This window comes from Lepidochelys kempii, chromosome 8 (genome assembly GCF_965140285.1).
Source record: "Lepidochelys kempii isolate rLepKem1 chromosome 8, rLepKem1.hap1, whole genome shotgun sequence".
NCBI lineage: Eukaryota > Metazoa > Chordata > Testudines > Cheloniidae > Lepidochelys > Lepidochelys kempii.
The window spans coordinates 5116805-5133606 of NC_136387.1; the positions used below are offsets into that span (position 1 = coordinate 5116805).

At 49.9% G+C, this 16802-nt stretch overlaps 1 protein-coding gene across 4 annotated transcripts in view; it reads left to right on the plus strand.

Moving 5' to 3' along the window:
- The first annotated feature begins 2356 nt into the window (after positions 1-2356).
- The window catches only part of LOC140915533 (LON peptidase N-terminal domain and RING finger protein 1), a 52771-nt gene continuing 38325 nt past the window's right edge, over positions 2357-16802 (plus strand). For all 4 annotated transcript variants that reach the window (XM_073355289.2, XM_073355287.2, XM_073355288.2 and 1 more), the window contains exons 1-6: positions 2357-3380; positions 9946-10064; positions 13192-13314; positions 14284-14427; positions 15282-15432; positions 16662-16764. In XM_073355289.2, the coding sequence (XP_073211390.1) occupies positions 3074-3380; positions 9946-10064; positions 13192-13314; positions 14284-14427; positions 15282-15432; positions 16662-16764 (947 nt within the window). In that variant the 5' untranslated portion in view covers positions 2357-3073. The remainder of the gene's footprint in view (positions 3381-9945; positions 10065-13191; positions 13315-14283; positions 14428-15281; positions 15433-16661; positions 16765-16802) is intronic.

The window sequence follows — 16802 nt, forward strand, 5'->3', positions numbered from 1 at the left end:
GTAATGATCACGCAGAGTTCTCTACCCTAAACTGGCTCTGGGCTGTGCACCATATTAAAATTCCTACTGTGCTTTGCAAGTATCACCTAGTAAATCAATGTAATTTGTATTGTGTAACCCACTGTGCAAAACAGGAAGTTCTCACTCAGTTGGTTAATGACAACATGATCACTGCTGGGTATTTAAGGTGGTTTTTAAACTTTCAGGCCAAAAAAGTCAATGAAAGGAACAGAAATTTGATGTCAGGAAAGTGGCTGCATTTGGCTTTCTATGGTATGAAGAAAAAACCGTCCAGTGTGGGGTTAGGGGAAATGGAAACAAAACTTCTCAGCAGCAATGAATGGTGTGAGTTCTGGGTAATTGCCCTGCTGTCCAATCCTCGACCAGCAGGAAGAAATCAGCTGTGAAGGAAACTGGGCCAGATGCAGAAATTTTTAAAGGGACCCTTTCCACATGGAGAAGATCTCCCTGAGAGAGGAAGTATTACTGACTGCACAGGGTACAAGCGAAACATGATGGGTCCAGCTAAACTATGGTTTTGGTGGTTTTTATGCATATGACCCTATTTATTAGGTTGTAACCAACAGCAAAAATTAGCCCAAATCATCCCGCAGGCCTGCTTCAAAGCCATGACTAGCCCCACACCTGCGGCTGCGCTCAGGGTTGAATGACAAACAGTTAACCAAAGGAACTCCCCTTCCCTCTTTCTCCAGTCCATCACTAGTTATTTCAGCAATTATTCCCATACCCCATAGATCACTCTCAATTCAACCCCCACTCCGAGCATGTGCTGACAACTCCTGAAATAAGGTCCCTCTTGCTAAATGAAGGAGTGAGCAGAAGGGGAGGTTCTTTAGTAACAGATCTTCCATTCAAACCCTGGGCACAGCCTTAGGTGTGGGACTACCGCTGACATCCCCAGCAACAGCAGTGTCATGAGAGATGGGGCTAAGTAGCCCTGGATCCAGAGAGCAGGACCTGCCACTCTTGGTGATCAGGGATATATTTCCTTATGCATTCAAAGGTGGGGACTATTGACCGGGGCAGGTCAATATTAGGGAAGACAGTTCCTTTGCTCTGCATGAATTTCCCACCCCACATGCGGTCCCCAAACATGCCTAGTGGGGGGAACAAATGCAGCTGAAAAAATACCTTGAGCTTAAGGTTCTTATATTCTCAGTAGTCACCCCTGCTCTTAGGACTAGCCGATAGCTGGAGCAGCATGGGTCGCCGATACCGAATATCTGACCTTTACCGAAAGGCTTTGCTATTCTAGCCCCCGACCAGCGTAAAGGACCCGTGTGCGGCTGTCTGTTGCCAGGGGGACTGAATACTGTCCCCACTCTTCGGGCTGAAATTATAACAACGTCTCCTCGCCCCTTTGTGCTCCACGCGAAGTGTAGCTTGAAATGCCGAAGGGCACAGTCCACCCAGGTATAAAACCACTGCATCACACACATCCAGACAGGAGATCTGGCGAGCAAGTTCCATGCCCTTGCAACCCATTACCCAGCCGCTCTGGTCTGGTCCGCAATGGCTGCATCTAACTCAGCCAATGCCTAGAGCCCCCCCTTTTTCTGCCTTGGGAACAGGTGGAGGCTTCCGCACCTTTACTCATGCTTTCTATTCGTTTGCTTAGTCTTTTTTTTTTTTTTAACTCAGGGAGCCCGCAAGGAACAGACAAACCTCCTCCTCCAAGCAGGTTGGATATGCAAACATACTTTATATAATGCACGACTTGCCGAGCCGCAGAGAGTACAATAAAGTTAATAGGGTGCCCTCATTTCCCCAGGAATGCATTATATAAAACGGCCTTTGCCACGTCATTGTACTGCGGAATGACAGAAGACTAGATTAATAGTCCTCCGGGCTAGCCAGACTACCATATCGCCTTCACGCCCCACACAGAGACGCATGAATGTATATGAAAAAAAATGTCATGTGACTACGGATCTGTACATTTCTAATTGCATTCCAGTGGAGGGGAAGGGTGGTTTTCTGACTACAGAACTGGACTGGTATGATCTGGATTCAATTCGCAGCTGTGGTGTGGACTCGTGTGTGGCCTGGAGGAAATCTCTTGATCTCCCTGGGTGTCACTTTCCCATCGGGCTAACAGGGATAATAGAAAGCATATTTTCTCCCACCCTCTGTCTGTTTTGTCTCTTTAAACTGCCGACTTCGGAGCAGGTTATGAAATGCCGCCTGCAAGGTTCGTTTCACAACAGGGGCGGGCCTGAGCCGCTCGCCAATGGGCAGACGCCGGAGCCGCATCACATGGGGGCTGCTCTAGATTTTACGTAATGTAGTTTTGTGCAAGCAACAAAAGCGTTTGCAAGCCGCAAGGGGGGCGGCAACACCCCCTTCCCCCCCCCCCCCCCGACAAATCGCTCTTCGGGGATGGAGCCGGGCTGCTCCAGCCCCGGGGAAGTGGCTGCACCCACCTGGCCCCCCTCTGCCTTCCTCCCGGGGAAGAGGAGGGTGGGAGGAGCAGCCTCCTCCCCCAGGCAGGGCAGCAGAAGGGATGCGAAAGGGGAGATCCGGGGAAACCTGCTGCTTGGTCAGAGCGGGTCGGAGACGGGGACCCCGGCACGCAGGAAGGGGGAAGGAAAAGCGCGGAGGGGGTGTCACCCGCGGGGAGCCCGAGCGAGCCCCGCTGCCCCCAGGGGGTGCACGCCAGCCAGCCAGGCGCGGCGGGCGGGGATGGGGTAAGGGGCGTGGGAGGGTCCTTGGGTGCATCCGGATGGGTCCCGCAGCAGCAGCCCCCCCGGCGCGGCGCTGAGCCCGGGCAGGGGCTGGGCGGCCGGCGAGCCGGAGAAGGAGGCAGGCGTCGGAGGAAAGCGCTGGGGGCAGGAGACAGGGGCCACCCCGAGCAACCTGCGCGGGTCCCGGGCAGCCAGGGGAAGGAGAAGCCAGGACAGAGCTGCGCCCCTCGCCTTGTTTAGGGGCGCAGCCCCGCTCCCCGTCTCCCCTGCTTGCCGGGGCGCAGTGTCCCCCGCTCCAGGGGCGCATCCCCCGGCGCCCGCCCATGCGGCGCGCCGCTGCCCCGGGAAGGTCGCGGTAGCTCCCCGCGATGGAAGTTTTCCTCTGCCCCGCTTGTCGGTTTGTCCTGTGGGACCCGGTGACCGTCTCCTGCGGCCACTCTTTCTGCAAGCGGTGCCTGGGCGACGCGCTGCCCTCCCGCTGCCTTCTGTGCCGGGGGAGGTTGAAACTCCTGGGCTTGAGGGCTGTTCAGGGCAACGTCCTGCTGGGCAGCCTGCTGGAGAAGTGCCTGGACCGGGACACCAAGCTGGCCCGGCTGCAAAGCCACCTGCAAGATCTGCTCAGGAGCCGCGACTACAGGGCCGCCCTGAGGGCAACCCAGAAGGGGCTCGAACTGGGTAAGCGTGGCGGGGGGGGGGTCAAGGGTCTGGGGGTGGTGGGGAGGGAGGCTGGTCAACGTCTGGATCCAGGCACCCAAACAAAGCGAACCCCCACCCGTTCCTGGTTATGTAACTTCTCGCCAGGCGCGCCTGCTTCTGAGGCGGCACCGTCTCTCTCGTTATCAGTTTCCCGTCAATAAAGAGCCGCTTTATTAGCTGAGATGGGAACCCCACCATCAGAGCTCCGCGCACGACGCTGTGCCTTCGCCCGGTGTCACCCACCGATGCAGCTGAAGCCAACCTCATTTTCACCAGGCTTGCGCAGATGAAGGGCTTAATTCCTCCCCACCCCACCCCGCAGGACTTTCAAAAGGGCACTTTTATTATCATCTGTACCAAAGCTCCAAAGTTCAGATAGCGACAGCCCTCTGCTTGTCATGCAGTTGCCGATATTTTCTTTTGCAAGCCCTGCGCCCTGTTTACGTTATTCACCTGCACGTATATAGCTTCCCTCCAGGCGTGTGAGCAGTCATTGCTCTTCCTTCAGGGGCATCTTCTTCAGCAGGGCGAAGGGTACAGTTGCTGGGGCAAATTCTGCTGTCAGCCACTAGTCCAAAGGGTTTTATGTGTGTAAATGGCAGCGGAATCGGAGCCATTATTTACGGGGGGGGCTGTGAGTTTATGAGAGGATGGGAGGGGAACAGCTGGTTTAGAAGTTGGAAGACCAGTAGCTGCAGAGTGCTCACATCCAGCGGTGTGTCAGTCCCAGAGGAAGTTCTTTGCCCAACTTTGCTGGTCACAGGGGCTGGAGCCATTTGGAAAAAGGCTATGAAGATGGAAAATCATCAGCAGGGTTGTGAGACCATCGCCCTGTATCCACCCACAGTTACACCTGTCTGAGTCACCGCTGCCTCTTGGGAGAGTACAGCCATGGCAAAGACTCTTAGCCAAGGGTTGGCTAATTCTCTACTCTCCCAGGTCTCCAAGGGCCAGGGCTGGATCCTGCAGTCTTCTTTTAGGATTGACCTCCAGGGGAAGTTTGCCGGCAGGATCAGGCCCTGTATTTTCTGATCATAGGAGGGAATGTGGATTGCTCCTAGGACAGGAACAATACTGAGTACCACTTAGCGTTTAGCTAGAGTTTTGCATTTCCAGTGCATGGCACAAATATTGATTCATTAATCACCATAGTACCAGCACCTGGGAATGCAGTGTTTCTATGTAACTAATTTGCTGATGGCTAATAAATCCTCACTGTGTCCTGAGCAGATCCTTTTATCCAACATATTAACAAAAGGCATGCATCACTTTTCAGCATCACCATTGCTTGATCAACAGTCTTGAAGCAAATGCATGCCGGTGTGTTAATTAACATTTTCATTACTGTTTTATTTTACATCATGGGATTCCTGCAAAAGAAATGTAAGAAAAATGTTCAAAGTTCCAAATCCTTGTTACACTATATGTGTGCTCCAAAGGTTCTTGGTTCTATGCTTACCATATCCCCAACTTGTCTTTATTCTTATCATTTGAATTGCTGTTGCACCAGTCTCCTGGTGCTCGGCGTTGTACAAACATAGAGAAAATATTCAATCCCTGCCCAGAAGAACTTCCCATCTTGGTCATGGATACTGCCTGTCTATAAACAACATTTTAAAAAATTGTATTATTTTCAAGGGAAATGAAAAAGCACTTTGCAGTTAACCAAAGGCAGTGCTTTGTTAATCCATCAGTTGCCTTATGTCACTTTTGCCAATGAGCTAGTATATCAGTGGGAATCGTGGACCTCTCCTTAACTTATAGTGGCAATCAAGATTATGAAATACCATTAGGCAACAACCACAGACGTAAAACAGAACATTCACAAAAAGAACATCTAGCCAGATCTTGAACTTTCCCCTGCAAGCTCAAGTTCACATGTGTCTCGATGCACGTGGCAAATAAACACGATCTGTAGGCATCATTAAACCTGTGAATACTAATGGCCATGGCATTCTGTCTTTACACACACATGAAGGGGACAGGTGAAGTAGTGCAAAATAGTCACACCCTAGCTCTTCCCCTCCGGATTCTGAGCTCCGCTCAGGCCCCAAATGAAAAATGAGTTGTGATTTCACCGTGGTTTCCATTTCTCGTCTTAACAAGACACACTGCACAGCTCAGTTTGGTTGGCAGTCCTGGCTCAAAGACTAGCATTGGGAGGAGGGGCTGCATCTCCTTCTATTATATATATAGTACTATCACCCGGGAGAGGAGACCCAGTCAGAGATCAGAGCCCTGTTGTGCTAGGCACCGAGCAGATAAGTAAGGAAAGGCAACTGCTACTCTAGAGAGCTCATTCTCCAGGATTATGACAAGACACAACAGGTGCATCCAATGAAGTGAGCTGTAGCTCACGAAAGCTTATGCTCAAATAAATTGGTTAGTCTCTAAGGTGCCACAAGTACTCCTTTTCTTTTTGCGAATACAGACTAACACGGCTGTTACTCTGAAACAGGTGGATAAAGAGACACATGGGGATGTGGGCAAGGTTACAGTAAAGACAGGTATGTTTGCATGAATAAATAGTCTCATTGGCCATCACAGTCACAGCTGTCTGCCCGCCAGGACTGCGGCTCATTGGCAGAACTGTATCAGAGCCTAGGCCTGGAACGGCAGAGGATTCAGGTACACTGGCAGTGTTGTGTGCTTGGGAAACGTACCTAGCAAACCAAGCCCAAATCCGCTGCACACCCCAAACACCCTCAGGCTTCTACAGAGCAATCCACCAGAGCATATGTTCAGAGCGCTTACGATTGTTTTATTATGGAGAAGAGAGCGCTGCTAACATTTCAGCAGCGTGTCTTCTTCAGAGCGGTTTTGCTAGAATCTCTTATCTGTAGTTAAATTACTATAACTGCTTGGAAAGCGTTTCCAGTTTGTTGCTCAATTTTAGCCCAAGGCCCTTTTCCTCTTTGGCTACAGAGCAGTCCTTGGCTGAGTTTTCTTAGAGCTTAGAGTGGGAGTTTAACACTCACATCAAGCAGCAGATTTTTGCCCCCCTTAGTCATAAAATCATAGAATCACCAAAATGTAGGACTGGAAGGGACCTCGAGAAGTCGTCAAGTCCAGCTTCCTGTACTAAGGCAGGGCCAAATAAACCCAGACCGTCCCTCTCTAACCTATTCTTAAAAGCTTGCCATGATGGGGATTTTACAACCTCTCTTGGATGCCTATTCCAGAACTTAACTACCTTTATAGTTAGAGAGTTTTCCTAATACCTAACCTGAAGCTACAGATTAACATCACTTCTTATCCTGCCTTCAGTGGACATGGAGAACATTTGATCACCATCCTCCTTAGAACAGCCCTTCACACATATGAAGACTGTCATCAGTTCCCTCCTCTGTCTTCTTTTCTCAAGACTATTCTTTGTCCACAAATGAATTTCCAGAGGTGGATGCCTGGCCACTGCGTTTCTGTTCACTCAGAAGGACGCGCCTGCCCTTGTTATAGCTTGGTTCTGGGTCTCTGCTGTCAAGCTCTCACTTTAACGCACCAGGGCAGCCCAAACGAAACCCACCCGAGTAAACCCCCTGCAGGGTGACGGCTTCCCCAGCACAAACACGGAGGCGATGTTATCGAGCTGGCCTTTCCTCACATTCCGAAGTTAGCATCTGGAGTGCTCGGGGAGATGAGCCTTCCTGGGAATGCTGGAGAGCCAGCAGTATAATTAGTATTTTCTCTCTCTAATCTGCTGTGCATTGCCAGCTGTGGATTACAGAGATGGGCAGGGGGTTCACAGCCAGGCTTTCTCATTGATTAAGCTTGTACCCATCAGCAGTCATGTAACATTCTCACGAGGAGTGACTGAAAGAGAGAAAAAGAAAAGGAGGACTTGTGGCACCCTAGAGACTAACCAATTTATTTGAGCATAAGCTTTTGTGAGCTACAGCTCACTTCATCGGATGCATTCAGCTGTAGCTCACGAAAGCTTATGCTCAAATAAATTGGTTAGTCTCTAAGGTGCCACAAGTCCTCCTTTTCTTTTTGTGAATACAGACTAACACGGCTGCTACTCTGAAACCTGAAAGGGAGAAAATATTCATAGACAGACTGCTTGGCCAGGAAAATTACCAGCACACTGGGGGATAGGTGGCCCCCTCTGCAAATTAATATATGGTATGACCAGTTGACCCAGGGAGCCTTTTAGCTACAAGTCATCGGCTGAAATCCAGCCTAGGTCAGTAGGGTCTGAAAGTAATATCATCTTATGCTTATCCGGTAACCTCTATGAAATTAGAATTGGGGGTGTTAGTGAACAAGTGGCCATGTGACATCAGCAGTCCCCCTGGAATCCACAGTGGAAGTGCTGGAAGAAAGGCAAACCTTAGAGGTGATCCCACCAGGTCAGTGGATGAGGCCCAGTGTAAGCGTCTGTCCAGGAGCTAGCAGAGGTCTGTAGAATGGGCACTATGGCACCTTTCGTTGGTACTAAAGCGGGGAACTTCGAAGGTGCCCAACTGCAATTAATCTGTCATTGAGAACTGAATTCCTCGCTCCCGTAGGCTGCTTTGGGGAATCTCAGTCTAAATTTATACTTGAAAACATAGAGCCAGAACCTCAGCAGGTGTAAATTGGTGTAGATGCATTGAATTTATGCTGATTTACACCAGCTGGGAATCTGGCCAATAAGGGATACAGATTCCCTCTCTTTGTTCCATATTCCTCCTCCATCCATCTTCCTTGACATGGAAATCGCAAACACTTGGTCAGACGGACCTAGTGGCTGTCTCGTGTCCCTGCAGCCTATGGGTCCTCAGCCAACATGTTGTTTTGGAATGTCTCACAGCAGCATCGCTCAGTGACTCACAGCAGACGCCCCTGGGCCTTCTATGGCAACAGCCCACCACAGGGACTATTTATATTCTTTCTCCAGCCACAGAAGCACAGCTGTGTCCCAAAAGACTGCTCCTGGATGTCTGGAGAACAGCCCCTTTCCCTACCTCACCCCCCAACTTTGAACCAATAGGTCCTGTTCTTGAAAGGCAGCTCTAATATGCATGGTCAGATTCCACTCAGTTGAGGTCTTGCTAAGAGATTGGGTACATCAGGATAAATTGGAATGAAGGGAAATTGAAGGCTGGATATTTGGGGTGGGAAAGGGGAATCCCTAGGTTTCATAGATTGTTGAATAGTCTCTGAAGGGATGCTGGCTGTGATTCAGCCTTATTACACCAAGCACCTGAGATTAAAAACCAGGGAGCAGTTCAGCATTAGCAAGGAAAGGGACTAGATGAAATGGAAGCTCTGATTTCCTGTCTCTAAGCAGTCTGATTTGTAACTGATTGCTCTGCTTGTTATTCTGTCCTTTTCCCATAGCCTGTGTCTGGCTCATCTATTCTGGAGAGAGATTGTCTCTTACTCTGTGTTTTTACAGCACCAAGCACAGTGGGGCCCCAATCTTTGCTGGTCCTTAGGCATTACGATAATATACATGATTCATTATTCTAAGGGTGGGTAGTTTACTTGGGATACCCTAAGTAAGTAGAACTGGTCAAAAACTTTCAGTTGAAAAACAGTTTTCTTCATGTTTTATGTATCATTTTCATTTTTTACTGATCAGTTTTCAGTTTGTTTTCTTTTGTTTTTGACGCTTGTACCACTCTGGATCGGACCAATTCACCACGCGCCAGGCTTCTGCAAAAAATCAGAAGTACACCCTAAATGAAAAGTGTCTATTTCAAAATTGAAAAAAAAATCATTTTTGAGAAATTTCCAAACCATGGGAATATAGTAATGCAGATAAAAGAAATCCTTGTAAATATTTGTGGATCAAAAATGAAAAACTGGGCCCATTTGGAAACCCAGCAGAATTAAAACAGCTTTGAAAATTTCAGAGTTTTCATGAATTAAGGTCTGGAATTATATAGTCTTTAGCTTTGTTGACCAACTCTAGTTTAATCGTAGCCTGCTTTTGCATTACCAGTTCCTGTTATAAAATATTGACATCTGTGACTCACGTCAGACTGGATCATCTAGTTAGCTGGATAAGATCTCTTAGTCATGTGCCTGATGTGAATATTCTACTCTGAGAGTGCTAACCTGCATATTCATTGCCTTATGGACTCTTCTGCATCCTGGCCTGAAATTAAGTCATTAACAAAAAATAATTAGGGCCAACAGTGTGAATTTAGTGGTGACAGAATCATGGCGTAAATTGATCAGAATGCAAATGCAAGTGTATGTGATAACATAGCGCAAGTCTCACCGATTTGGCATACAATGAGTGTGCAAAACAGTTGTCACAACTGTTTTATCCTGTTGGCTGGCTTTCCTTCTACACCCTCTCCTCCGCGCTCCGATGTGCAAGCTGTGCTTATTTTGCCTTGTTCATCCAATGCCAAGTCAGTGCAAGTTACACTACTTACCCCTGACACCTGTTTTCTGATGTTGTACACCCCCCTTCCTCCCAGTTGCATTTGTCCAGGAGATTTCCATAGGACTTGCACCTGTTTGCACTAGGTCAGAATGTGGCTTGCCGTGTATAGGAGATCCTGAGTGCAGACCTTGTATTAACGGCACTGAGGGCTTCTGCCTGCAGCTCCTGATGATGTTTCGCTGAGGCTGTGCCGGTCGGAGGTGTATGTGGCCCTGCAGCAGTATTCAGAGGCGCTGGAGGATTTGGAGGTGGTGTGCCGGAGTGAGCCAGAAGAGTTTGAGGTGCGTCAGTGCATGGCTAGTGGGTTTGTTCTGCTACAAGAAGGTGGATGGGGCACTTGCTGTGGGCTACAACGGCTCCTTGAAACAAAATGTGGTGCAAAATGTTGAGCTTGAGCTTGGGGCTGTAGCCATCTGCTCACAGGGACAGGGGGATTTCATTCCTGGGACGGTTAGAACTCTAAATAGGGGGTTAAAAATGCTGGCGAGCTCTCCCTCCCCGCTTCTCCAGAGGGCTTCATTTGGCCCCACGCATCTCCCTGATCTTGTTTTGCCACACTTCTATGAACCCCTGCCCTGCCCCGGAGAGAGTTAGAGCTGTCCAAAGGAGATGGGGAGGGGGTCCTACAAATATTTAAGAGCAAAATTTGAATCTGTTATCAAACAGGATGCACCTAGCAACTTATCTGCTGGTGCATGAGGATTCAGCACTGGGACTCAGAACTCACAGAATATCAGGGTTGGAATGGACCTCAAGAGGTCTTCTAGTCCAACCGCTGTTCAAAGCGGAACCAATCCCCAATTTTTGCCCCAAATCGCCCCCTCAAGGATTGAACTCACAGTCCTGGGTTTAGCAGGTCAATGCTCAAACCACTGAGCTATCCCTCCCCTTCTCCAGCTGTTGCAGTTTTAGAGGGTCTTCTCCATTAAGCCTCTTCCCCCCTCCAGCTCCAGGGTGCTTTGCCTTTTGGCCGCTCTTCCTGAAATTCATGGGCAGATCAGCATCCCATGAGTCTTAGGGCCTGATCCCATGCCTGTTATAAAAATTGAGACTCTTTCCATTGACTCTAATGGGTATTGGATCAAGCATTAACTTGCTAGACTATCAAGCGCACACCATTTGTTTTGTGCATTGCAATGCTCCACCACGATGCGACGCCTCTGTGTTGTCATGTGATGCTGTAAACTATCGAGCCTTTGAGGACAGACGCTCACAGGTGGGAACACTTCCCTCATCCCTTCTCTTGGGAAATCAGATGGCGTTTTCCAAGGTGCTTTTGGCAGGAAGTTCATCCCTTATATAGTTAGTGTTGCAAAGGCATAAGGGGACCAGGCCATTTTTTGTTACCGCTGGCACAGTTGTTGTTCCCTTGTATGTTGCCAGGCAAAATAGAGTTGTTTTCTCTATGGTGAGATCTCCTGTAGCTCACTAAATGCTGGAAGTAGGTGCTTTCTTCTTGGCTTTCCCCCCACAGGCCAGGTACAACAGGATATTTGCTAGACAAGCCCAGTATAAAAGGAGTTATATGCATGGCTCCCTCCCACCTCCAGCGCCCTGCTAGAGATTTCAGGCCAGACCTTGAAGGGGAAAGGCAGCTCGGTCTCCAGCCTGCCTGCTTAAACTGAGCTGGCTGATTATGCCAGACTATGGGCCCATGGTTTCTTTATGACACAGGCTCTTGTTCACCATGGGTGGAGCTGACCTCTTTTTCTTTGGCCCTCGTTCAGCGTCTGTGAGCAAGGGAGTAGCATGGCCTTTTACATAATATGACAGTGACAAATGTTCATGCCGTTTGATTTTTCTGAGCTCACTTGCCCAGGTTTTGGAGAGATCTGGTTTCTCTGTGTGTGTTTGCACAGTGTGGGCTGGATTCTCTGTGGCGTTGTGGCCCCTTTATACTTCTCCAGCTACACAAGGGCAGCCAGATCTCCCCATGAGGGAGTACTCTCAGCATAAGTGGGTCCCCATGGGAAGAGCGGGCATGGCTGGCTCTGTGCTGTCTTCCCTTGCAGCCCACTGTGTACCAGGGGCACATCAAGGAAAAGAGAGAGCATGGCTGGAGTGAACTGGAGGTTTGGGGGCTGTGGGCAATCGGATGTAAATTACAGCAGCCTTGAGGTTGCTCTAATTTACACTGGGGACTGAGCACAAAGGTGTCTTTGTCCCCTCATTTTCTGCACTGAGCATTGCTTGGCTGGAGTGCACCATGTGGTGCTATGTCTTTAATGGCTGTACTAATACAAATTATACAGAAAGATGAGAGGATTTTTCTTTTCAGTGTCACAAATTTTCTTTGGACTCCAAAACTGCCAAATTTCCACCCAGATGCAAATATCTTACCCTCAGCTCAGGTTAATTTGGAGCCAGGTCCCGGCAGTGCAGGGGAAATGCAATAGCCACTAAGGGGTTTCTTCTAGCCTTCCTTGGCCTATAGTTTGGAAAACTTTCATGGTGGCCCTTCCCTGTGTCCCTGGGGGATGTCTGGGAAAGGGACAGCTTGCAGAGAGCAGCAACAGAGATCTAGAGAGTGGATGGGAAAATGTGCTCATTGTGCAGAGGATCCAACCTTTGAATGCCACCACCTTCCAGCAGCCCTGGTGCAGCTGGTTACCAAGCCGGGCTCATGGTCCATTGCTAATGCTGAACTCACGCGCTTGCTCTCTACACAGTCATCGGGTGTGTCTTGCTTGGAAGCACATTAACCAAATTAAGTGACAAGTTGCAAATATTGAATGTTGAACCCCGCTGCCAGTCTGGGGCTCCGTCGGGGGCCCCTGTAAATGTAAGATTTACTCCTGGCATGTGAAACCTTAAATTAATGAAGACTTGGCCTGCCACTTCTCAAAGGTTGCTGACCCCTGTTTTAGCACCACAGAACAAACACTCGTGTGTGAGCTTAAAGAGTAAAGTTATGAGCCAGCAGCAGTAGTAGGTCGCTATCCTATAGAAAACCAGCCATATCATGCAGTACCCATGTTGGCAGTGTGTTAAAAACACAGCCTCCAAAACATTCCGTACTGCTCAGCGGGACTAGCTGCCTTCTTGTCTCTTCCATCTGTAATTTCTGTGATTCTTGGAGACAGCAGCAGTACGGAGTTCACATTTCTCCACACACGGCTTTTTATGACATTCATGGGATTCATAGCTCAGTTCATGGGGCTTCTCAGAGGGAAGCCGAAGTGGCCATTTGGGGTTTCTTTTAGGGGGTTCCGCAAGGTCTGCGTTGGTAGGCAAACTTATATTAATGCTGCCTGTTGAGCAGATATAATGAGGACTTGGGTTCCTAGGGCTGCCAAGCTCGTGCCTCTCAGAGGCATGAGGTTCCCTTTAAAAGAAAACAACCAGCTGGTGACTAATCCGGACGGGGAATCTGTATGGCTCGGTCCTATTTGCTTTGCTCCTCTGCAGGGTTATTTCAGGAAAGGAAAGGTGCTGCTGGAGATGGGGCAGAAGTCCGACGCCTTGCTGCAGTTCCACCATTGCCTTGCACTGAATCCCAGCTTCCCTGCCGCTCAGCGCGAGATGGAAAAGGTGAGTGTGCCCCGGGGCCTTTCAGCCAAGAGCCAGGCCCCACTTTAAACCTGTCGACTTCCCCAGGAGGTAGAAATCTGGGCATGGATTTCAGTGCCCTCGAATAGAGCGATGAGGTGCTCCTTCCCTCCCGGAGACTGGGCATCCTGCTCCACCGAGTCGCTAACCCTGCCAGCGTGGGAGTGAGGAATAGTCTCTTCCTGAGGGCAACTATGAACAGGCTTCCTTCCCCTCACCCCCCACCTTCCCCAGGCAAAAGCCTTGCAGTTTTCCTGTCCAGAAAACTGCCTCTCGAGCCGCAGCTCCAAGTCTCTGGCCTGGCAATGCTTAGCGGAGGCACTGCACCCAGGCTGGTTAAAAAAGAGCAGTCAAGCCAGCCCGGAGTGCGGGGATCTCAGTGCAGATCCTGTTTGGCCGGTGTCCCTCCCCTTACAGAAATCACCATGACCTTTGGCACCGCTTGCTACCCCTGGCATGCTTCCATGGGCACAGAGACGTTTCCTCCATCCGAGTCCAAGGCGAGGAACACGGTTGTGGGTGGAGCGGTTTGCCCTGCACCTGCCCGTGTTGTACCAGTTTTGTTGGCAAAGTCCCCACGGCTGTTAATCACCACCGTCGTATTCGCTGTCTTCTACCGCCCTTTCTTCCCGGCTCACTGCGCTGCCCAGGCATTAGTGTGGCAATGGGTAGAACTGGTGTGTCATTGCAGCAGGAAACCAGGATTCTGTCCAGAGGCTTTGAAGATAAGAAATTGGGCTTGGATCTTCATCTCTACCCTGTCCTATAGCCATCAGGCATGGCTGGAGTTTGGTCCTGCCTAGCTTCTAGAATATAGAGGGTTGTGAGGGGAGGAGGGACGACAGAGGGCGTTGAGGGCTTAGACTTTTCCACCCCAATCTAGAATCCACATTCCACCTTATGGTGTGCTTTCCCTGCACCAAACGTGTGACGTGACTCCTCTGCCTGCAGCTCCTCACGCAGGATGACTCCCCGCTGCCCGGCACTGTTGTGGAACTACTGAGTGCTGCCAGCCTGGACTTTAAAAGCTCCAGCTCAGGGAAGGAAGGAGCAGGCCCTCTGCTAAGGCCCTCTGCGGCAGGAGAGTGTGGGCAGGTGAGGAGGCCTGTTGGGCCTGCTATGGTTATGCGTGCAGGTGCAAAGATCAGGTGAAGATAGTCACTCAGAGGGATGGGTGTGTGTAACCAAGAGCACTGACGTGTCTTTCTCTGGGATTGGGAAGGGGGTGAAGGAAAGACGGAGGGAGTTGCAGCTAGCAGAGATTCAGCACCGCAAAGGGGTGAACAGGGTGGGTTGAACACCGGGAAAGCGATACCCCCGCATCTCGTGAAGGGATTGGGCAGGTATGAGAACACGCCCATTTTCCAGATTTTTCCCCCCTGCTGTGTTTTTGGTAAGCAAAATATTTCCAAACTGATCTCAGGCAACAAAAGATGTGACAGCAAATTCCCCCCCCCCCCCCCCCCCGTGTTTCATTTTTCGAGGAAAAAAAGGGAGGGGGGATTTTTTGTTGAAAAGCTTTACGTGAGGAAAAATTCAGGCCAGCTCTCTTAATGAAAGCTCCTCTCCTATTGTTACTTTACCCTCTCTGGGAGACCCCGCCAGGTGAGGAGGGACGTGGAGACGGGGGAGTGTGGGTTCAGCCATACCCAGGGAGTGGGCGGAGCTTGGAGAGAGTTGGCCCATGTTTTAAGCACAACACTGGCCATCCTCTGCATGCATGATAGGTGCCCCGGTTGGATAACAAGGGGACGGCATCTTTGTTCTCCTCTGTAATGTGTGTGTGTTTCTCCTCTGTAGTGTGGGTGTAAAATCCTTCCCTGGGAGCTCCCATGCCCAGCATGAGTGGAAAATCCTTCCCCCTTGTGACTCAGTAGTGCAGACGTGTCTATGGGGAATGCAGGAGAGGCAGGGGTATCAGGCTTGACTTTTTATTTTTTGTGATCCAGGATCCAGAGAGAGAGACGGAGGATGGGAAGGGGGAAGCTTTGTCTGAACTTAGCCAGTTGGAGCCTCAAATTCCCCAGCAGCCTGCCTGGTGGTTGAGGAGAAGGAAAGACTCAGGGACTTCGACAGAGAAGCAAGAGGGGAGATCATTAGGTAGGAGGCCTTGCAGACACCTGGAAGCCCATCGAAATGCCGCAAGTGTGTGTGTCACCCTGTCCTCCATTGCAGGGGAAGTTTGCAGCCTCTCTCTTGGCATTGGGACCTACGGTGGATAGGGCTTAATATTCATGGAGAGTAGAAGAGTCTCAGTGGTTGTGGAAACCCAACATTTCTTAATGAGGCTTTGTCAGTCTCCTCTAGAGTGTGTCCCCTCACCAAGCCGGGTAGAGAAGTCTACTCCAGAGACTTCTGACTGTATGTGGTCAAACTCCACCCTAGAGTCACACCTTCTCAGACTCCTCATCATAGGAAGTACAGAGCAGAAGGCCATGACCTGAACTGGACAGTGTCTATCCCCCTCACCTGGTCTCGTAGGCTGGGGGGACTGGCTTGGGGTATTTGGATTCAGGTTGGAGTTGTATTTGGAAGTACAGCATCATGTGGTTGTGAATTCCATCCCATCCCATTTGTACTGTGAATTCCCTTCTTCCAGCAGATGTGCTTCCAGCATATTTAGCAGGGTGATTTCCCCATGCATACTCTCACTTAGAAAGGCAGCTGTTAATGCCTGCTCCAGTTACAGTGTGTCCTCCACATAGACAGGCTTAAAAGACAAGTGCAGTTACTTTGCTCTCAAACCAGAAGCCTACAGAAGTCTGTGGAAATATTCCCAATATCTTCCAGGGGCTTTGGATCAGGCCCTCCATTCCGGAGTGAGAAACACTTCCTGTCCTGTACACACGGGGGGAAAATGTTTTTCCAAAGTATGAACTTGGCCTTAGCTTTGGGCATGATGACTGCCACGACACACACATGCAATTAGATAACGCTACCTAGCACTTTGGCTTTTCCTCTTCAAAGCATTGTCTGGGTAGTAACGATTTACACCTCACACCACCCGTGGGAGGCAGAGAATTAGTTTCATTCTCCAAATGGGCAAACAGACCTAGAGGGATGAAATGACTCACTCAGGCCATGCAGAATGACTCACTCAGCGGCAGGGCAGAAATGATTGCTCCTGGTCTTACGCTTGCTTCACTAGACTTGAGATCCAGGCCACACTGCCTGCTAAAATGTTACATTTGAAATCCACCCGGCTGAAACCCTGTGGCTGTATGCTGCAGGAGGGCAGATGAGGTGATCACAGAGGTTCCTTCTGTCCTTAAATCTATGAAAACCCCCAAGCGTTTCTCAGAGGGCATCACTCATTCCTCTGCTTCTAGGTATCGGGGAGGAAACAGCAGGAGCAAAATCTAGCCATCGCCACGAGCCAGAGCTAAGGGACCTACTGAGCGTGTCTGACCTGGAGTGCTCCCTCTGCATACGGTGAGTCACCAAACGGCTTTTGCCGAGCTGGGGGCACA